Source organism: Rhipicephalus sanguineus, chromosome 1 (genome assembly GCF_013339695.2).
Source record: "Rhipicephalus sanguineus isolate Rsan-2018 chromosome 1, BIME_Rsan_1.4, whole genome shotgun sequence".
Taxonomy (NCBI): Eukaryota; Metazoa; Arthropoda; class Arachnida; order Ixodida; family Ixodidae; genus Rhipicephalus; species Rhipicephalus sanguineus.
In genome coordinates, this window is record NC_051176.1 from 75,432,703 (window position 1) to 75,454,580 (window position 21,878).

At 46.8% G+C, this 21,878-nt stretch overlaps 1 protein-coding gene and 9 non-coding genes across 10 annotated transcripts; all 10 read left to right on the forward strand.

Moving 5' to 3' along the window:
• The first annotated feature begins 1,922 nt into the window (after positions 1-1,922).
• On the forward strand, positions 1,923-1,995 carry Trnav-cac (transfer RNA valine (anticodon CAC)). The gene has a single exon. It is a non-coding gene; the product is annotated as a tRNA-Val (tRNA).
• A 143-nt stretch (positions 1,996-2,138) lies between these two features.
• Positions 2,139-3,020, forward strand: LOC119400744 (uncharacterized). The gene has a single exon (XM_037667737.2). The coding sequence runs from the start codon at positions 2,139-2,141 to the stop codon at positions 2,991-2,993; it is 855 nt and encodes a 284-aa protein (XP_037523665.1). The 3' UTR covers positions 2,994-3,020.
• Positions 3,021-7,184: 4,164 nt separating this feature from the next.
• On the forward strand, positions 7,185-7,257 carry Trnav-uac (transfer RNA valine (anticodon UAC)). The gene has a single exon. It is a non-coding gene; the product is annotated as a tRNA-Val (tRNA).
• Positions 7,258-7,335: 78 nt separating this feature from the next.
• On the forward strand, positions 7,336-7,408 carry Trnav-uac (transfer RNA valine (anticodon UAC)). Its single transcript has one exon. It is a non-coding gene; the product is annotated as a tRNA-Val (tRNA).
• A 5,228-nt stretch (positions 7,409-12,636) lies between these two features.
• On the forward strand, positions 12,637-12,709 carry Trnav-uac (transfer RNA valine (anticodon UAC)). Its single transcript has one exon. It is a non-coding gene; the product is annotated as a tRNA-Val (tRNA).
• A 1,905-nt stretch (positions 12,710-14,614) lies between these two features.
• Trnav-cac (transfer RNA valine (anticodon CAC)) lies at positions 14,615-14,687 on the forward strand. The gene has a single exon. It is a non-coding gene; the product is annotated as a tRNA-Val (tRNA).
• Positions 14,688-14,771: 84 nt separating this feature from the next.
• On the forward strand, positions 14,772-14,844 carry Trnav-cac (transfer RNA valine (anticodon CAC)). The gene has a single exon. It is a non-coding gene; the product is annotated as a tRNA-Val (tRNA).
• An 86-nt stretch (positions 14,845-14,930) lies between these two features.
• Trnav-cac (transfer RNA valine (anticodon CAC)) lies at positions 14,931-15,003 on the forward strand. Its single transcript has one exon. It is a non-coding gene; the product is annotated as a tRNA-Val (tRNA).
• Positions 15,004-16,702: 1,699 nt separating this feature from the next.
• Positions 16,703-16,775, forward strand: Trnav-uac (transfer RNA valine (anticodon UAC)). The gene has a single exon. It is a non-coding gene; the product is annotated as a tRNA-Val (tRNA).
• A 5,028-nt stretch (positions 16,776-21,803) lies between these two features.
• Positions 21,804-21,876, forward strand: Trnav-cac (transfer RNA valine (anticodon CAC)). The gene has a single exon. It is a non-coding gene; the product is annotated as a tRNA-Val (tRNA).
• The last annotated feature ends 2 nt before the right edge of the window (positions 21,877-21,878 follow it).

The window sequence follows — 21,878 nt, forward strand, 5'->3', positions numbered from 1 at the left end:
ATAGCGACAAACATTCACGTCGCACGAAGTGTTCTTGAATGTTGTGACGTTCTAGGCGAGCGGGTGGCAATGATGCAGCTCGACCTGGCGAAAGCTTTTGACCGAGTCTCGCACGAGATTTTATTGGACATTCTCAAACATTCAAATGTTGGCCATGTAATACTAGAAGGCGTCAGAATGGCGTACACGGACTGAACCATGCGTATTATAGTAAACGGGGAACTTACGGAGAGCGGGAACGTCCGCTCCTCAGTGAGGCAGGGATGTCCGTTGTCGCCTTTGCTTTTTGCACTTTATCTCGAACCACTCTGTTTGGCCATTGACCACAAGGAAGCTATTACGGGCTTCAGGCTGGAGACAGCACACGTCAAAGTTTTGGCTTACGCAGATGATGTTACTGTGTTCTGCTCAGACAGGGAGAGCATCAAACAAGCCACTAATATTGTATGCGACTTTTGTGACTGCACCGGTGCCCAAATAAACTGGGATAAGAGTTACGGGTTTTGGCATGGTGACTGGGATGTTACCCCAGAGCATTACTCTCGGTTACGCTGGTCGGCAATTCCAACACGTTACCTAGGCGTGCCACTTGAATCTTATCGTGATCCAGAAGCGCACTGGTCTGACCAGGCGCGAAGTGCAAAAGAAAAGTCTACTGCGTGGCAAGGCAGACAATTGTCTATTTTTTCACGAGCCACTGTCTGCAACATTTTTCTGATCTCCAAAATCTGGTATGTGATGAATGTGCTATGTGCATCACGAGTTAGCATACAAAAACTTCACCGCGTTTTTGCTGTTTTTATTTGGGTGTCCACTTGGGAGCGGACTAGCAGAATGAATTTGTTCCGCCCTATTAAGAAAGGTGGCCTTGGTCTTGTTCATTTGTTTTTGCGACAGGTTGTGTCGCGATTTATGTATTTACGGGATCAAAATCACCCGTTCCTCCGCACTATCATACAAACGAGGCTAAGGCGACTACTCCCGGAACTTATAGCGTCGTCCCGCGAAATGATCAACGGCCCTGTAACCGGGTACCTGCGCGAGGTGGTTCTCTCGTTCAGGTTGCTGAAAGCACGATTTTCGTTAGATTATTTATTTAATGTTAAGAAGAAAAAGCTATATAAGGACCTGGTGGAAAACATGCTACCAGAGCCCTTGTACCGTTTCCCACATCGCGGAGGCGCTGGAGAGGATGTGCTCGAACGAGTAAAGAAAATGCCTATACAACGATTAGTTAAAACATTCTTCTTTCAGTTGCGCACAAACACACTCGCTGTTAAAACCTGGCTCCAAGATAAAGGCATCTTTATACCCTGGACCACTGACTGCATCTTATGTAAAAAACCGGAAACGATTGAACATGTATTTCTAGACTGTTGGGACCCAATATTTCATTGGGATGTGCTTCAACGCACATTAAAGAAACAACTACCCCTTGACCCTTATGGCATTCGTTTCTTGCCGGTAGACGTATCCGGGGGCTTTCCGTACGACGTTATCATGGTCCTGGGACTTCACGCCTTGTGGAAAACGAGAACGCAATATCAGCATGTTGATAAAGATATACGCCCTGTTCGCGAACATTTCATTGAAAGTGTCGTGCGTCTGCGAGATGTGTATCGCGCTCTGGTCGATCCGCCAGACTGGATCTCCGCACTTGATGTATTGGTATGCATGAAAAGATTTTAATCCCGCGGTAGCCAAAGTCTGGCTGCCAGCTTTTATGTCTTGTAATACATGATTTCGGCATTAAAGAAAAAAAAAAGCTAGCTCTCGTAGTGTAGTGATCATCACGTGCGCTTCACACGCGCAAGGTCCCTGTTTCGATCCCAGGCGAGAATCACCTTGTTTGACATTTATTTTTTTTTTGCGAAAGAGATACTCGATGAAAAGGCTGAATAATAGTCCCCGTGTCGTGTTCCGCTCTCGTAGTGTAGTGGTCATCACGTGCGCTTCACACGCGCAATGTCCCTGGTTCAATCCCAGGCGAGAGCATCACCTTGTTTGACATTTATTTTTTTTTTTTGCGAAAGAGATAGTCGATGAAAAGGCTGAATAATAGTCCCCGTGTCGTGTTCCGCTCTCGTAGTGTAGTTTGATTCCACTTCCGCTCACCGTAGTATACGGACGTGGGCGGAATGAGCTCCGACGATATCGGAGCGGCATCAGCGGCCCAGCAGGGACGCGGTACCAGGAACATGGACGAATCGTCACAGGAATATCAGATTATTTTGCCCCGGCTGCCATCAGGTGATGCAACGCTGCATACAGTTTTTTTGCACGCCGATATCAGGGCGCGGCCGTACCGCGTCCAGGATTTCAGGGACGCACTTATTCGTTTGGCTTTGCTCCCCGAGGTGGCTGCCTTGGGGGCGTACCAAATGAATCATGTTTGGGCCATCACACTCAAGAGCGCTGAGGGCAAGAAGAAAATGCTTGCTGCTGGTGACATAGCGGTGAAGAACCAGCGCTGTATCGCTATAGACCCAAGCCACCAGGATACGAGACTGAAGATTCATTGGCTACTGTATAACGTTCCTGATGACGACGTGCGAGCAGCGTTGGCACCTTATGGCAAGGTGAATGAAATAGTGCGAGAACGCTGGCGCGTGTATGGCTGCACAGACAAAGGTTCATCGACGCGTGCGGTGAGCCTCAAACTCAAACCAGGCCTCACGGTAGACGACCTCCCACATCAGTTACGGATTGCAGGAGACCTCACGCTCGTTGTCGTAGCGGGAAGAGCACCGCTATGCCTGCGTTGCCGAGGCACAGGCCATATTAGGAGGGAGTGCCGGGCCCCGCGGTGCGCAGTGTGTCGGCGTTTTGGGCATGACGAGAGCGGGTGTTCGAGTACATACGCAAGTGTGACCGGGCCCGTGGGGAGCGAAGAACTATCTGAGCACCACATGGACGAGGTCGAGGCAGAAGAGCTCACTGGAGGACGTCGGGAGGAATCAACACCCAGGTTAACGCCCCTTCACGCCCCCTGAGTGCTGCTTCAACTGGTAGCAAAGACAAAGGACCTGCGAATGAAGCCCAACCTACGAGGAGTACTCAAGGTGCAACGACGCCTGAAACGAAGGAAGAAATGCCAGAAAACATGGACACGTCTAGCACTAACAAGAGGACAAGGGAGGAGGCGGAAGGGAAGAAGGTGAATGTAATGAAAGCTTCCGAGGAACCGCCGGCTAACGCGATTAATGTGCGCCGAAGACCGACACCTAACGTCCTAAGTGAACGTCGCATAGCCGAGACCCAGCCGCCGACCCAACTCCAACAGCAGCAAGAACAGGCTCAGCAACAGCAGACAGTTCATCAAGTACAGACACAGCAATAGCAACCACTGCCGAAGCAGCAGACTCTTCAGCAGCGACAGACAAGTCATCATCAGCAGCAGCAGTTACAACAGCTGCAGATGCCTTCAACGGGGTCGCCTCCAAATCAACAGCCCCCGTAAGGCGGGGGTTAGGACCAATAGATACAAGTTATTGACCCGGCATCGTACCTCAACAAATGGAGCACATTAATGACGTGTGCCTTAAGTGCTGCGGGAATGATACGCGGCGCTTTGCTTTGAAGACCAAAAGAACGGGGGCCTGTGAGGCTACATGGAACCGTGGACCTGATGGTGATGAAAGAGAACCAGAGGTGAGGATCATGCGGCCGGGATGGCCATTTATGACCTAATGGCTATTAACTTCGAGACACAATTAAGAGTTGCTACTCTCAACGTTAGGGGCCTTGCTGCTAGACGACGGCAGTATCAATTAAGTCGATTGATGCTTGAGCATGATCTCGATGTTGTTGCCATTCAGGAAACGAAAGTAGAAAGTCAGGATCAGACCGACCGCATGGTCTCTCCATTTAGAGCGCGGTACAGTGTGTGTGTGTCTCATGCTGTTGGAATGTCTGCTGGTTGTGCACTACTACTGAGAAATTCTCTTGGTATTGTAGAAGAGACTGTAATTGTGTCTAGTACTGGGAGATTTATAGTATGTGATTTTACATATAATAAGAAAAACTGGCGTGTTGTCTGTGTGTACGCGCCCAACAAAGAGGGTGAACGTAGAGATTTTTTCGAGAGTCTGAAGTCTTTTGTTAGATGCGACAGGACTGTCATTATGCTTGGAGATTTTAATTGTGTTTGTAACCCTCAAGACAGAGTAAAAAAGACAACTGTAAAAGATCAAAGTGCAATGCTACTCAACACAATTGCACAAGATTGTAATCTTGAAGATGTAGGTGTAGTACTATCTGCAGGGGAGCACTATACACACTTTCAGCACGAAAGCCATGCAAGGCTTGACAGAGCCTATGTGTCAATAGATTTAATACGAATATGTTCGAATTATGAAGTAAAAAGTGTATCCTTCAGTGACCATAGCTCAGTGATGTTCACTATAGGGCATAAACAAAAGAGGACGAGCTTTAACTGGGACGTATGGAAATTAAATGATAAAATTTTAAAAGACGAAGTGTTTGTAGAAGGTGTACAGGACAGCATTAATAAAATGTTAGCTGAGCCCCAAGTAAATGCAATCGAAGCCTGGGAGCGATTTAAGGAAATAACAAAGATGAGGGCCATTGAAAGATCGAGTCTGCTGTATAGAAGTGAAAAGGAAAAAGAAAAAGAATTGCAATGTCAGTTAGACTTTGCAATGAGTCTAGAAAGTAAAATACCTGGAAAGTACACAAAAGAAATAAGGCAGTTAAAGAATCAATTGGAGGCGATAGACATTGAAAAATACAGAGGGGCGATGATAAGAGCGCGTGCAGAAAAACTATTTCTTGGCGAAACGCCTACAAAGCGTGCTCTAGGAGACGAAAAGAGGTACACCAAGAGCAACGAAATTAAAGCGATAACAACAAGTAGGGGAATTGAACGAGAAGGTGAAGCTATTGAGCGGGCATTCGTTGAATACTTTCATGGCTTGCTTGGCCAAGAAGTGAAAGCTGATAAAGGGTTTGAGACTGAGTTTCTGCGTTTGATACCAAAGCTTTCCGATAGCGAAAGAGAACAATTGGAAATGCCGATAAATATTTCCGAGATAGAAAAAGCTATCGACGAGTTGTCTGTTGGCAAAGCACCTGGACCCGATGGATTGGGAGCAGCAATGTATAAGACATTTAGAAGCGTAATATCTGTAGCCTTACATCGTGTATACACAGAGGCTTTAAGATTAAAGGAGCTTCCGTCTTCATTTCGAAAGACGCACGTAATACTAATACCGAAGACCGAAGACCCTATAAAGTTATTGTCCGTGAAGTCTTATCGACCGATCAGCTTAGCCAATGTAGATTATAAAGTGTTCATGAAGGTTCTCGCCAGTAGGTTGCAGAGGGTGATAAAATCATTAGTTGGACCACATCAAACTTGTGGAATAAAAGGACGTACAATAAACACCAATGTTCATGTCGCAAGGAGTGTGTTGGAGAGTTGTGATGTGTTCGAGAGCAGAGTGGCAATGATGTAATTAGATATGGAAAAAGCCTTCGATCGTGTAAACCATGACATTTTATTTTTTGATACTAGAATATGTTAATGTAGGGTCTGTAATATTGGAAGGGGTAAAAATGGCTTATAGAAAGTGCTTTACGCGTATTGTGGTTAATGGGCATGTTACTGAAAGCTTTCAAGTGAGAAATGGCGTGCGGCAGGGTGATCCCATCTCAGCTTTATTATTCGCAATATACATGGAACCTTTCTGTATGAAGATTATTGGGAACGATAGAATAAGGGCGTATCAACTAATGGAAAGTGAAGTCAAAATGTTAACATATGCAGATGACATTGCTGTGTTTTGTCGCGATAAAGAAAGTGTCAGTGAAGTGATACGTGATGTGGTCTCGTTTTGCAAATTCACAGGTAGTGCAGTAAACTGGGATAAATGCCTAGGCTTGTGGCACGGATCTTGGGAGACCACCCCGCAAAACTATGCAAATATGAGATGGTCAATTGTACCAACTAAGTACCTTGGTGTCCCCCTGCAGCATTACAGAGACACAAATGATTATTGCAAGGAGATATGTGAATGTACACGTGAAAAGACTCAAAGCTGGCATGGTAGGGAACTTTCTATGTTTTCTAGAGCGACTGCATGTAATTGGTTCATTATTTGTAAAGTATGGTATGTCCTGCAGTTCCTCTTCATGACACGAGCAAATGTGCAAAAATTGCATAGAGTTTTAGCAGTTTTTGTTTGGGGGTCGGTATGGGAGCGTACTAGCCGGACAAACTTATTTCATTCTTCCAAAAATGGTGGTCTAGGATTGGCTCATCTGTTTCTGAAGCAAATAGTGTCAAGATTTATTTTTTTGCGTGACCAATGTAACCCTTTTCTGCGAACGTTTATGCAAATTGTACTGTGTGACAAGATTCCTGATTATGTGGTATCAAATGTGTCTGTAGAATGTAACCTGCGTGGATATTTAAGAGAAGTAGTGATGGCATACGGAATATTGAAGGTGCGGTTTTCATCAGACTACTTATCTGATGTAACGAGAAAGCGTCTCTACAGAGATTTACGTGACGTTATGTTACCTCAGCCCATCTACAGAGCGATATATCATGTTGGCCATGAGCGTGACGTATTTAAGAGGGTAAAAATGATGACCGTACGTGCAAACGCAAAGACATTCTTCTTCCAGCTGCACAGCGAAACATTGCCGGTAAAACCGTGGCTACAAGAGAAGGGTTTCTTCGTGCTGGTGGTCGATAGATTGCCTTATCTGCAAAAAACCCGAGACTATCAACCACATTTTTCTTGACTGTTGGGACGCTGTTTTTCTGTGGGACATTTTGCAGCGCACCTTGAAAAAGGACTTGCCAATCACGCCATACGGTATTAGATTTTTGGCTACGGAAAATCAAGATGGTGTGCCTTATGACATGTTTATGTTGCTTGTGCTTCACAGCGTGTGGCGAACAAGAATGGCTGTGCGCCATGTAGATAAAGATGCCCGATCTGCGCATGAATATTTCACAGAAAGCATTGTATACATACGAGATGTGTACAAGTCTAGGGACGAACAACCCGAATGGTTGTCGTTATTAGATGAGTTGGCTGCAATGAAGCGCTTTTAAATAAAACCAGTCGCAGCCAGGCTGGTGATTTTAGACTGGTTACGAAGTGCTTGTAAATTTCTGTTATGTGCAAAGGTGGCAATAAAGAAAAAAAAAAGCTCTCGTAGTGTAGTGGTCATCACGTGCGCTTTACACGCGCAAGGTCCCTGGTTCGATCCCAGGCGAGAGCATCACCTTGTTTGACTTTTTTTTTTTGCGAAAGAGATATTCGATGAAAAGGCTGAATAATAGTCCCCGTGTCGTGTTCCGCTCTCGTAGTGTAGTCGTCATCACGTGCGCTTTACACGCGCAAGGTCCCTGGTTCGATCCCAGGCGAGAGCATCACCTTTTGACATTTATTTTTTTTTTGCGAAAGAGATATTCGATGAAAAGGCTGAATAATAGTCCCCGTGTCGTGTTCCGCTCTCGTAGTGTAGTGGTCATCACGCGCGCTTCATTCTACTTCCGGGCGCGCCAGCGAACGGACGCAGAATGAACGACTCCGATGGAACGGCGATAGCGGCCCATGCCGGCCGCGGAAACAGGATCACCGTCGAAGATGATAAGAACTACGAGATTGTACTGCCTACATTCCCTACCGGTCGAATTGTTCAGAACACGTTGTTCTTGCACGGTGACGTGCGTGAGAGGCCCTACAGGGTCGAAGACTTTCGAGACGCCCTAGTCACTGCTGGTGTGCTCCCTGACGTGGTGGCGTTGGGGGCGTACCAGATTAACCATGTCTGGGCGGTGACCCTCAACACCGGAGAAGCCACGAAGAAACTGGCTGCGTTGAAGGAGCTGAAGGTGAAAGGGCGCCGGTGTGTCATATTCGACCCTGAAGACCAGCAGGTGAAACTTCGCCTGCATTGGCTGCTCTACGGCGTGCAGGATGAAGACATCCGGACAGCTTTCGCTGCGTTCGGAAACGTCACCGAGGTGACGCGTGAGCGTTGGCGCGTCCAGGGCATGCGTGAAAAGGGCTCAATTACCAGGAGCGTGCTCCTCAAGTTGAAGCCCGGTCTCAAGGTGGACGACCTGCCACACCAGGTTAGAGTCGCCGGTGAATTGGCCCTCGTGGTGGTGCCCGGGAGGGCCATGCAATGCCTGCGTTGCCACGGCACGGGTCACGTTCGCCGAGACTGTAAGGTGCCGCGGTGCTCGAAGTGCAGGCGCTATGGACACGCGGACGCCGACTGTATCCGTACCTACGCGTCGGCGACCGGGATTCCAAGAGCGGACGACAACGACGAACTAATGGACGTCGCCGAGGCTGAGGAGGCAGCGAGGGGAACCGAGGAGGCAGGAAAGCGGGCGGGGTCACAGGACACGACGGCGACTTCCGGCAGTGACGCCCCGAAAGCGGACTGTCCTGGGGTCCAACCAAGTGCTGGTGGCTCGTGTCGGTCAACGGCCAACGAGCCGTCATTACAGGTCCTGCCTGCAGCGTCTTCGGGAGGCCACACCGGCAAAGGTGTCGTTCCAGCACAGCAACGGGCGACGGTAGACTTGGCTGGGTCAACCGAGACGACTGGGAAAGCTACGGACAGTCAACCAGCTGCAAAGGTCGGCGACTTTAAGACCTCGAAGGAGCCACAGCCGGAGAAGTGTGGCGTCCACACGCCTACCACTGCCGCCGCCGCGTCGAAGCGTCCCCACCCCGAGACCAGCAGCGACGGAACCCAACCGCCGACGGCAGCGTAGAGGAACCCCCGGTAAAGTCATCCCAAGTACGGCGGTCGTCTCTGCGACCGCGCCCGAACGTGTCTTCCGAGAAGCGTGGCAGCAACGCGGAGCCCGTAGGGCAAGTCCAAGTACCGGCGCCGGATGGCAGCGCCGGCGATGGCATCGTCTAGCCACGTGCTAGACGCGAGAGGTAGGCACCATGCTGTTGGTCCCTTTTCCTTTCGTTAAAATGGCGCCTGTCTGCCCGTTAAAAGTCGCGACGATAAATGATAGAGGACTGGCGGGGAAAAGAAAACAAAGTCAGCTTTACCGACTTGTAACGGAACGAGAGATAGACGTGCTGGCAGTTCAGGAAACGAAAGTCGATGGAGAAGAAGAGACCGGCAGCATGGTGCAACGTTTCGCGTCTAGATTTTTTGTCGTAGTCAGTCATGCAGTGGGCACATCGGCCGGATGCTTACTTTTTGTTAAGAAGTTGCCGGGGCTTCAGGTGAACGCCCATTATTCGTGTGCGTCGGGCCGGTGTGTCTTTCTCGACTGCTCGATTTACAACACCGCGTGGCGTATTGTTTGCGTATACGCGCCCAATAAGATGGAAGAGAGGGCCTTGTTTTTTCAAGGCAAACAAGAACGGCTGTGTTCAGGAAGGCAGCTGATCATGCTTGGTGATTTCAACTGTGTCCTCAGTGCGCACGATAAGACGAGCACGCGTGCATTTAGGGATAGGAGCACTGAACCCCTGACGCGGATTATTGAAAACTGGGACCTGGAGGATGTCGCAGATACTTTCCAAAGTAAGAGTGCCGTAAAGTACACTCGATTCGAAGGTACAAGCCACGCAAGACTCGACCGTATTTACGTTTCTGTCGACATCCTTCCGGAATGTACCAGTTACGAATTAGTACCGGTGTCGTTTTCTGATCACTGTTTAGTTCAGTGCTCTATAGCATGTTCAAAGCGAAGTAATTCCTTCTCGTGGGATTTATGGAAACTCAATAATAAGCTTCTCCAAGACGAACATTTTAATTTGACAGTTAGGGAGGAAATTGGCAAACTAGACCCCTGCAAAAACCTGCACATTTGGCAACAGTGGGAACTGTGTAAAGAAACTTTAAAAATAAAAGCAATTGATAGGGCTACGCGTATTCGATATGACGAGAAAAGAAAAGAGGCTGAGTTAAAAGCGCTTCTCGATAAGCTACTCAAGCAGGAATGCCGAGCCCCCGGTAAATGGATCGAGGACATTAGAAAAATAAAACAAAAGATTGAGCAGCTAGATGAACAACGTTATGGGGGAGCGCTTGTGAGGGCAAGGGCAGAGGACACCGCTGCTGGCGAAGCGCCATCGAAACGCGCGCTAGCCATGGAAAAAGCGCGAGCCGAAAGGAACCAAATACACGAAATAGAATGGGCTGGCTCCTTATCAACCGATACAGACGGCATCACAACTGCTTTTACTGAGCATTATCGGGCGCTGTTCGCATTGCGTAATGTAGACATTGAGAACTTTAAAAATGAATTTCTTCCTGGTTTACCCCGTCTGGACGACGAAAGAAAAGGTATTTTGGAACGGGCAATAATTGTAACCGAAGTTGATAAAGCAATAGATAAACTAAACGCTGGAAAATGACCTGGTCCGGACGGATTTACCGCTGCTTTTTACAAAACGTTTAAGTCTGAAATTAGTCCTATCTTATCTGTTATATTCAACGAAGCCTTCAGTTTAAAAACATTGCCTCCTTCATACCGGTCGTCTCACACAGTACTCAATCCTAATACCGAGGATGTACATAAACTTAGATCAGTTGCAGCGTACCGACCGATAGCACTGACCAACGTAGAGTACAAAATTTCCATGAAGGTATTAGCTCAAAGATTACAGACCGTGATGAAGGACATCGTCGGGCCCCATCAAACTTGTGGGATCAAAGGGCGTTCTATTGTTGTCAATATCCACAAGGCGCGCAGCATACTCGAATGCTGTGATTATTCAAATGAGCGGGTTGCCATCCTACAGATTGATCTAGAAAAGGCTTTTGATTGTGTTGATCATAGGATTTTGTTTGCTCTTTTAGATCACGCAAATTTGGGTTCTGTTATCAGCGAGGGAGTGGCCCTGGCGTATCGAAACTGCACGACAAGATTGATTGTCAATAAGAGTCTGGGGGCCCCCATTACCGTGCAACGTTCGGTCTGTCAGGGTTGCCCCCTCAGCCCCCTGTTATTTTGTTTGTATATTGAAACTTTATGCCTGAAAATAATCAATGACAATAGAATCAGTGGTTTTCAGTTACAGGCAGTGGAAGTGAAGCTGCTTGCATATGCAGATGATGTAGCTATTTTTGCAAAGGATCAACTTAGTATCAAACAGGCTGTTGAAACGGTGCGTGACTTCAGCAAAATTACAGGGAGTGGTGTGAACTGGTCGAAGTGCCTAGGGCTCTGGCATGGGCTGTGGCCAAGGAAGCCAGACTTTTTTGCTAATGTGCCTTGGGCGATGATCCCGGGCAAGTACCTGAGCGTCCCGCTCGACGGTTATCGCGACAGCAATCAGTATTGGAAGCAGCAGGCCAAAGACACACGGGAGAAAGCGGAGAAATGGAAAGGAGCCGCCTTGTCGATCTTTGCTCGAGCCACCGTTTGCAACCTGTTTTTTATCAGCAAGCTCTGGTACGTAATGCAGGTGCTGCATTGTTCCCGGACTAATGTACAGAAGTTCCATACGATATTTGCCATATTTGTCTGGGCTTCTGAGTGGGAACGGTGCAGCCGTACCAACTTGTTTCCTCGGGTAAAAGACGGCGGACTGGGACTCGGACACTTGTTTTTACGGCAGCTTGTCAACCGGTTTTTGTTTTTTAGAGACGTCACCGATCCTTTCCTGCGCACGCTATGTCAATTGAGATTGGGTAGACTTCTGCCTGAGTATGTTGTGTCAACCGAAGATTGCGTAGGAGGGATCGGTGGCTTTTATAGAGAGATAGTGTCTAGTGTAAGATTCCTTACTGTACGATATTCGAGAGAGTACTTGGCCACTGTTAGACGGAAGGAACTTTACTTTGCACTATGTGATGTTGTTTTCCCAGTGCCGTTGTACAGGTCACTCTACAGTGGAGGCCCTGGTAGCAATGTCTTAAAGAGGGTTAAAAGAATGCATGTGCAGCCGGGAACTAAAACCTTTTTCTTCAAACTACATACTGGTACATTGCCAGTTAAAGCCTTTTTAGAGAAAAAGGGATGCTTTATGCCATGGGGCACACACTGTTTAATTTGTAAGCAGCCAGAAACTATAGATCATGTTTTTTTACATTGTTGGGAAGGGGTTTATTTTTGGGATGTTTTGCAAAGAACTATCAAGGAAGAATTGCCACTGAATCCGTACGGCATTCGGTACTTGAATGTAATTTCCGAAGATGGGCTACCATTTGACACAATCATGCTTATGGGCCTCCACTCTTTGTGGCGATCGAGAATGGCAGGCTACCATTTCGATAAAGATGCGCGGCCTGCACGAGCCTACTTCAGAGAAAACATTCATTGGTTTCTCGAGATACAAAAAGCTGTACCCGAACCACCCGACTGGCTCTCGAGAGTAGAGCCGCTGGTGACCTTGCGAGAATTTTAACCTGATGATACCAGCAACATGCTGGTTAATAACCATTAACACATGTATAGTGCACATTGAGTGTTTCTACAACCAGTGTTTCTGTGTTCTGTCGGTACCAAAGCCAGGTAATAAAGAAAAAAAAAATCACGTGCACTTCACACGCGCAAGGTCCCTGGTTCGATCCCAGGCGAGAGCACCACCTTGTTTGACACTTATTTTTTCTTGCGAAAGAGATATTCGATTAAAAGGCTGAATAGCAGTCCCCGTGTCGTGTTCCGCTCTCGTAGTGTAGTGGTCATCACGTGCGCTTTACACGCGCAAGGTCCCTGGTTCGATCCCAGGCGAGAGCATCACCTTGTTTTATATATTTTTTTTTTTTTGCGAAAGAGATATTCGATGAAAAGGCTGAATAATAGTCCCCGTGTCGTGTTGCGCTCTCGTAGTGTAGTGGTCATCACGTGCGCTTCACACGCGCAAGGTGGCAATGCTGCAAATCGATTTAGAAAAGGCCTTTGACAAGGTCCCTCATGAAATACTTCTCTGTCTTCTAGATTATGTCAATGTAGGAAAAGTAATTAGAGACGGAGTGGCTATGGCGTACCGCGATTGCTCAACACAACTGATTGTCAATAAGGTTGCCGGTGCGCCCATCAGTGTGCAGAGATCTGTGCGTCAAGGGTGCCCCTTATCTCCGCTGTTGTTTTGTTTATATGTTGAACCATTTTGTCTCAGCGTTATAAACAGTGAATGTATACGTGGATTTAAACTGCATGAGGTCGAAGTGCGGCTTCTCGCCTATGCAGATGACATCGCCATTCTTTGCACTGACTATGAGAGCATTACACATGCGATAGAAAAGGTTAAGCAATACTGTTCTGCAGCCGGAAGTACGGTGAACTGGGGAAAGTGCATAGGTTTCTGGCATGGTGAATGGTCCGCGAACCCTGAAATTTTTGCTAATATCCCTTTCGTTAACAAACCCGTGAAATATCTCGGGGCGCCCTTACATCACTACAAGGACAGTGACCCATACTGGCAGGAACAGGCTGCTGAGTTGCGTGATCGGACGAACAAATGGAATGGATGGAAATGGTCAATATTTTCTAGAGCAACTGTATGCAACATATTTTTGGTCAGTAAGATTTGGTATGTGCTTCAGGTTCTTCACTGCTCTAGAATTAACATCCAAAAATTTCACCGTGTTCTTGCAGTGTTCGTGTGGGGGTCAACATGGGAAAGGACAAGTCGGACTAATTTGTTCTTGCGAGTCAAATGGGGGGCTGGGATTGACACACCTCTTTTTACGCCAGGTTGTAAATCGCTTTCTTTTCTTACGCAATGTACAGGACCCTTTTCTGTGCACTGTGTGCCAGCTTCGCCTGTGCAAACGGTTGCCGAACATTGTTGTATCCACGAAATATTTGCCTGGAAGCTTACATGGATTTTTAAAAGAAGTAGTTTTAGCTAGTGATTTTTTGTCCGCTCGCTTTACTCTCGATTATCTTTCCACTGTGGCACGGAAGAAATTGTACAAAGACCTTTGTGACGTTGTACTACCTGTACCGCTGTATAGAACCATGTACCCTGCGGGTCGATGGAGAAATGTACTAAAAAGGGTCAAAAGAATGATGGTACCTGCAGGAATGAAAACATTCTTCTTTCAACTACATTCAGGTACACTTCCTGTCAAACCTTGGCTGGAGGAAAAAGGCATGTTTGTGCCATGGGGAACCGATTGCTTAATATGCAGAAAAGTAGAAACAATAGACCACATATTCCTCGACTGCTGGGACGCTGTGTTCTTATGGGATGTACTGCAGCGTACCATCAAAAAAGATTTCCGCTTAGACCCCCCTGGAATTCGATATCTCTCTGTTGAAAGTGATGACGGGACACCTTTTGATCTGATAATGTTGATTACACTCCACAGCATATGGAAGTGCAGGATGGCCATACGGCACGCTGATGTGGACGCCCGTCCGGCGCGTCAATACTTCAAAGAAAGCGTAACCCGTTTTGTTGAAGAACAAAAACTTCTTGAAGATGTTCCTGATTGGTTAGATCGTGTAGAGCTTCTTTTGCAAATGAAGGAGGTTTAGAGCGTCCTCATTAGTCCCAGTATGGCCTTTCCTTTTTTTTTTTCCTGTCGATCCCTCTGCCTTTTTACGCAACCAGTGTTTGTATTGTAAATAGCGTTTCTTCTTGTGTTTGTTTGTTTCTTGTCAAAAGCAGGCAATAAAGAAAAAAAAAAAAAAGCTCTCGTGGTGTAGTGGTCATCACGTGCGCTTCACACGCGCAAGGTCCCTGGTTCGATCCCAGGCGAGAGCATCATCTTGTTTGACATTTATTATTTTTTTTTTCGAAAGAGATATTCGATGAAAAGGCTGAATAATAGTCCCCGTGTCGTGTTCCGCTCTCGTAGTGTAGTGGTCATCACGTGCGCTTCACACGCGCAAGATCCCTGGTTCGATCCCAGGCGAGAGCATCACCTTGCTTGACATTTATTTTTTTTTTTTTTGCGAAAGAGATATTCGATGAAAAGGCTGAATAATAGTCCCCGTGTCGTGTTCCGCTCTCGTAGTGTAGTGGTCATTACGTGCGCTTCACACGCGCAAGGTCCCTGGTTCGATCCCAGGCCAGAGTATCACCTTCTTTGACATTTATTTTTTTTTTTTGCGAAAGAGATATTCGATTAAAAGGCTGAATAATAGTCACCGTGTCGTGTTCCGCTCTCGTAGTGTAGATCGTGTATATGCCATCTTAACGGCTTCTGTTCTACTCGCCTGATAGTTAACAAACGCCTGATAGTTAACAAAGAGGTAGGAAAGTCTATAGAATTGCAGCGCTCTGTACGCCAAGGGTGCCCGCTATCTCCTCTCCTTTTCTGCATATTCATTGAAAGCTTTTGTCTGAGTATATTGAACAGTAACGCAATTCAAGGATTCAGGCTTCATGCATGTGAAGTGCGCCTACTGGCGTATGCTGATGACATAGCGATTTTTTGTACAAACCTCGAAAGTATTGCAGATGCAGTTAACATCGTAAAACGCTTTTGTGAGGTTAGTGGAAGCGCAGTGAATTGGGGAAAATGTCTTGGTTTCTGGCATGGAGATTGGGAGCTCACGCCAAATTATTTCATGAACGTCCAGTGGCTCACAATACCGGTTAAGTATTTAGGCATTCCTCTCGAAAATTACAGCGACAGTGAACCTTATTGGCACGGGCAGACATCTCAAATCCGAGAAAAAGCAGAAAAATGGAAGGCCAAGGATTTATCCATTTTTGCACGCGCTACCATTTGTAACGTGTTCTTTATTACAAAATTGTGGTACGTGTTGCAAGTACTTCATTGCTCTCGAGTCAACCTTCAAAAACTTCATCGTATTTTTGCCGTCTTTATCTGGGGTTCCACCTGGGAGAAGACTACTAGGACGAATATTTTTCGACGTGTGCGTGACAGTGGTTTGGGTTTGTCGCATTTGTTCTGCGACAGCTCGTAAATCGCTTCTTGTACCTTCGTGACGTTCAAGACCCGTTTTTGCGCACGGTCTGCCAAGTGCGGTTGGCCGATGCTTTGCCTGAGTTTGTAGTGTCTTCTGTTAGGTTGAAAGGTCGAACACAAGGTTACTTTAAAGAGATTATGGAGTCATTTCGCTTCCTCAAGGCACGATTTTCTATTGAATATTTAGGCACTGTTTCCCGTAAAAAGTTATATGAAGACTTATGTGATGTTGTTCTCCCCATTCCCTTGTACCGCTCTCAGTACTGTGGTGCAAAATGGAGCAAAGTGCTAAAACGCGTAAAAGGCATGCCTGTGCGTCCGGGGGTTAAAACTTTCTTCTTTAAGCTTCATGCCGGTGTCTTGCCACTTAAGACGTGGTTGTCTGAAAAGGGGTTGTTCGTTCCGTGGGGTGACCAGTGCTTTTTATGTCGCAAACCAGAAACCATTGAGCATGTCTTTCTGGAATGCTCGGACGGGGTGTTCTTCTGGGACGTCCTGCAAAGGACACTAAAGAAAGATTTCCCATTGGACGCACAGGGCATAAGGTATTTGATGATTGAAAATGATGATGGATTTCCTTATGATATCACAATGTTAATGGCGCTTTACAGCATTTGGAGGTCCCGAATGGCTGTACGTAACGCTGATGTTGATGCTCGGCGAGCCATAGATTACTTTTCTGAGACGCTGACTTCGTTTCTTGACTTGCAAAAAATGCAAAAGGATGTACCCGATTGGGTACCTCGCATGGAATTGCTGTTGCACATGAAACAATTGTAGACAGGATGTACTCTCTTCTCACGGTTGAAAACTGAAGCCCTGCAATAAAGACAAAAAAAACGCTCTCGTAGTGTAGTGGTCATCACGTGCGCTTTACACGCGCAAGGTCCCTGGTTCGATCCCAGGCGAGAGCATTACCTTGTTTGACATTTATTTTATTTTACGAAAAAGATATTCGATGAAAAGGCTGAATAATAGCCCCGTGTCGTGTTCCGCTCTCGTAGTGTAGATTCCACTTCCGGCCACTGCTGTGTACGGACGTGTGCATCATGCGCTCCGTAGGGGTGGATACAGCGGCCCAGATGGGTCGCGGAAACAGGATTGTCGCCGAAGATGAACAGGATTACGAAGTCGTTTTGCCCCAGTTGCCTACAGGTGCGTGTGTTATGAATACTGTTTTTCTACGCGGAGAGATTAAGGCAAGGCCGTATCGTGTTGAAGACGTCCGTGACACTTTGGTTAGTCTGGGTATGTTGCCTGAGGTACTCGCCTTAGGCGCTTTCCCGATGAACCACGGCTGGGCCGTGACTTTCAGTACAGCGCAAGCCACGAAAAAGATGCTAGCACTTGGTGACGTAAAGATAAAGGAAAGGCGCTGCTTCATTATCGACCCGAATAAGCAGGATGTCCGGCTAAAGCTTTATTGGCTCCTGCATAATGTACCGGATGAAGATGTGCGCACCGCACTCGTAAATTATGGAAGAGTGACAGAAGTATCAAAGGAACGTTGGCGCGTCCAAGGTATCGCCGATAAAGGAACCTCGACCAGGACTGTCAGCCTGCAATTAAAAGCGGGCTTGACAGTCGAAGACCTACCACACCAGCTCCGAGTGGGCGGTATAACAACGCTTTTGGTTGTGCCAGGACGGGCACCGCTTTGCTTACGATGTCGACGAACGGGACATATACGCCGGGACTGTCGCATACCCCGGTGTGGTCGGTGCAGACGCTATGGTCACGAAGACAGCGAGTGTGCCCAAACATACGCCAGTGTGGCCGGGCCTGTGGCTGGCGACCATCTCACGGAGCACATAATGGACCGAGCTGATGCAGTAGAAGCAGCGGAAAGCCGAAATCGGGGTCCCGTATTCACGCCCCTTTCTAAGGGCCCGAAAGACGAAGGAAGCGAAGCGGCTCAGGCTGAACAAACGGGTCAACAGACCAACAGCGTGAGCTCTATACCGCGGGACGAAAGCGACAACGAAAATAAGCAAAGTATTGGGTCGTCGACTGGACAACCTGAAGATATGGACGTCACAAGAGCGGGGACAAGCGCAAAGCGATCGCTTGAAGAGGTCAGCAACGAGGACGCAGAACCAGAGAGGACAACAGGAGGTGAGCCGGCAACGAAAGCCGCAACGCTCAGGCGACCCAGCTTGAGGTTCAAGCCGAACATCGCTGCGGGCACACGTCCGCCGCCGAAGCCACCCTCGTAGCCACGGGGGAAGACAGTCAACGAGGGACCTAAATCCATAGACGCTCAAGGACATAGCAAACATGGCTTCATCATTATGTGACGCGTGTGGAAAGTGCACGCCTTGTACGTGTCTATCCACAACTTCAACGGTGGAAGCCAGGGATGTGTCAATCGGCGAGGTAAGAACCATGCGGTCCGTATCTTGTCCGAGGCCTTCACAGCCCATAACTACGTTGCGTATCGCAACTATAAATGTACGCGGACTTCGATCTAAGCGAAAGCAATATCAGGTTAGTCGTCTTTTCCTAGAGGACGACTTCGATATCATAGCGGTACAGGAAACGAAGGTCGAAAGTCAAGAACAAACGGACCGCACGGTCGAACCTTTTCGGTCCCGCTATAATGTTTGCATATGTCATTCTGTTGGCACCTCTGGAGGGTGTGCTCTTTTTCTGCGGAACTCTTTAGGATTTGTTGAAGAGTATGTTCATGCTAGCGATGACGGCCGTCTCGTTTTGTGCGATTTTGACGGTTTTGGTAAAAAATGGCGCATCATTTGCGTATATGCACCGAATAGTATACCTGAGCGGTTATCCTTTTTTGCAAGTGTCGAACGGTATTTAAAATCTGATAGAAACGTGATAATTCTGGGGGATTTTAATTGCGTGTGATTCAGAGACGATAGAAGCAAAAGACTATCCGTTCGTGATCAAAGTGCTTTGTTGCTGTCAGCGCTCATGCAAGAGGGGGGTTTTGAAGATGTAGGAAACGTATTGCAAATTGGAAGTGGCGCTAGGTTTACGCATTTCCAGCGCGATTGCCATTCCCGTTTAGATAGAGCATACGTATCAGATGTACTCGTGCCGCTATGCAACAGTTACGAGCACAAACCAGTAGCCTTCAGTGATCACAGTGCCGTAATGTTTTCTCTGGGAGTGAAGAAGAAAAGATCAACCTTTTCTTGGAAACTGTGGAAACTGAACAATAAATTACCTAGTGATGAAGTATTTGTGGATAAGGTGAAAATACTTATTGAAAAAGTGCGCTCGTCTGAGTCGGGACGAATGGTCGCTGCATGGGAACAGTTCAAGGAAGAAGTTAAAATTGCTGCAATTGAAAGGTCTTTCATGTTACGCTACAATGAAAAAAGAAAACAAAAGAACTACAAGGTCAGCTAGAATTCTTGTTGTCAGTCGAAAGCACGCGACCAGGCACTTTAACTAAAGAGATAAGAGAGGTCAAGAACCAGCTCGAGATAATGGGCACGGAAAAATACAGAGGAGCAGTCATACGCGCACGCGCAGAACACCTTTGGCTGGGGGAAACACCGACGAAACGCTCGCTGAGAGAAGAAAAGCGCTACGCCTCGCGTAAAGAAATAAAACAGATTAAATACGGAGGAGTGACTACCACGGACAAACAGATGATAGAAAGCGCGTTTTTGGATTATTATAAAGGACTTCTTGGGTGCAGCGGTAACAGAGAAGCAGCCTTGGACAGTGAGTTTTTGTCAATAATGCCGACACTAGATAAGGAAACCACCGCCCACCTCGAAGAGCCAATATCAGTTGGGGAAATTGAAAGGGCCATTAATGAATTAAGTGAAGGGAAAACGCCCGGCTCGGATGGACTAGGCACAGCTTTTTACAAAGCATTCAAAGATGAGCTGTCGGAGCTCCTGTTACGCCTCGTAGCGGAGGCCTACGAGGTAAAGGAAATGCCGCCGTCCTTTCGAAGGTCCCATATTGTACTCATACCCAAAAGTGAAGATGCATTGAAGCTCTTGTCAGTGAGTGCTTATCGTCCCATAAGCCTCACTAACACTGATTATAAGGTTTTTATGAAGGTACTTGCCAAGAGACTGCAAAGCGTAATACGGTTAATCGTAGGACCGCACCAAACATGCGGAATTAAGGGCCGAACAATAGGAACCAATATCCACACTGCGAGGAGCATCCTTGAGTGTTGCGATTCATGGTACAGCCAAGTAGCAATGTTGCAACTAGACCTGGAAAAGGCTTTTGACCGTGTTATGCATGATGTACATTTTTCAATATTGAAACATGTAAATGTAGGAGACGTTATTTTAGAAGAGGTGAAAATGTCGTATAAGAATTGTTTTGCTAGCATCGTAATTAACAAGGAAGTCACTGCAAACTTTCAAATTGCAAGGAGTGCCCGTCAGGGTTGCCCAATTTCCCCCTTGTTATTTGCTATCTACTTGGAGCCCTTTTGTTTGAGCATAATCAATAGCGACAAGATACATGGTTTTAGGCTAATGACGGCTGAGGTCAAAGTACTGTCCTACGCAGATGACATCGCTGTTTTTTGTAAAGACAGAGGGAGCATTAGTGAAGCAGTCAGTGTAGCAGACAAGCACTGGAAGTGGTCAGGCAGTGCCTTAAACTGGGATAAGAGTGCAGGTTTTTGGCATGGTACCTGGGACGAAAAGCCTGAATTTTTCGAAAAGGTTAAGTGGAGCTCCTTGCCGACGATGTACCTCGGTGTGCCACTGCAGAAATATAATGATCCCAGTGAATACTGGAACGACGAGACAGAAAAATTAAGGGAGAAAGCGAACAAGTGGGGAGGAAGAAACCTATCAATATTCGCGAGGTCAACAGTTTGCAACTTATTCTTAGCAGCAAAAATTTGGTATGTACTTCAGGTGCTGTGCATGAACCGCTCAAATGTACAGAAGATACACAGTGTTTTTGCCACTTTTGTTTGGGCCCCCAAGTGGGAACGCACGAGCCGTACAAATCTTTTGAGGTCAGTGAAAGCGGGTGGGTTGGGATTAGCCCACTTATTTCTAAGGCAGATTGTTTCCAGGTTTATGTTTCTGCGAGATCAGAGCCATCCTTTCTTACGTACCATGCTACAAGTTAGATTATGTTGTTATCTACCCGAATTTGTTGTATCCACTTGTTGTGCTGGGCGTAGCGGCATTCATGGTTATCTCAACGAAGCTGTTTCGGCATTTAACATACTAAAAGTACGTTTTTCTTTGCAGTACCTTGGTGTGGTGACAAAAAGACAATTATATAAAGACCTCATCGATGTAATGCTGCCTGTGCCGATGTATCGTGCGATGTATGAAAAAGGCCAGGGAAAAGACGTTCTTAAAAGGGTTAAAAGAATGCTGGTACGGCCATCAGCAAAGACCTTTTTTTTCAGCTACACACTGGTACACTTCCCGTAAAACCATGGCTGCAGGAAAGGGGCTTATTTGTTCCGTGGTCTGTTAATTGTCTCCTATGCCGCAAACCAGAGTGTGTCGATCACATTTTTTTGGACTGTTTGGATGCTACGTTTCATTGGGACATCCTTACAACGAACTTTAAAAAGAGACTTACCTTTGACACCCAATGGAATCCGCTTCCTACCGGTTCACAGTGACAGTGGCATACCGTATGACATGTTTAGCTGTTAAGTATGCACGCTATTTGGAAATCATGCATGGCATTTCGGCATGTTGACGCGAATGCCCGTTCTGTCAGAGAATACTTCATTGAAAGTATAGCTTACATAAGAGGTGCATACAATGCACGAGAAGAACAGCCGGAATGGCTCCCTGTACTGAATGAACTTGTAGCACTAAAGCGCTTTTAAACAATTTAAGCCAAACAAAGTGTGATTGGCGGTTTTAATGCATTGTTAAATACTTCTTGTCAAACTACACCTGTTTTTTTTGTGTGTGTGTACACGATGTACCTCGTTCTGAATAAAGAAAAAAAAAAGATCCGCTCTCGTAGTGTAGTGGTCATCACGTGCGCTTCACACGCGCAAGGTCCCTGGTTCGATCCCAGGCGAGAGCATC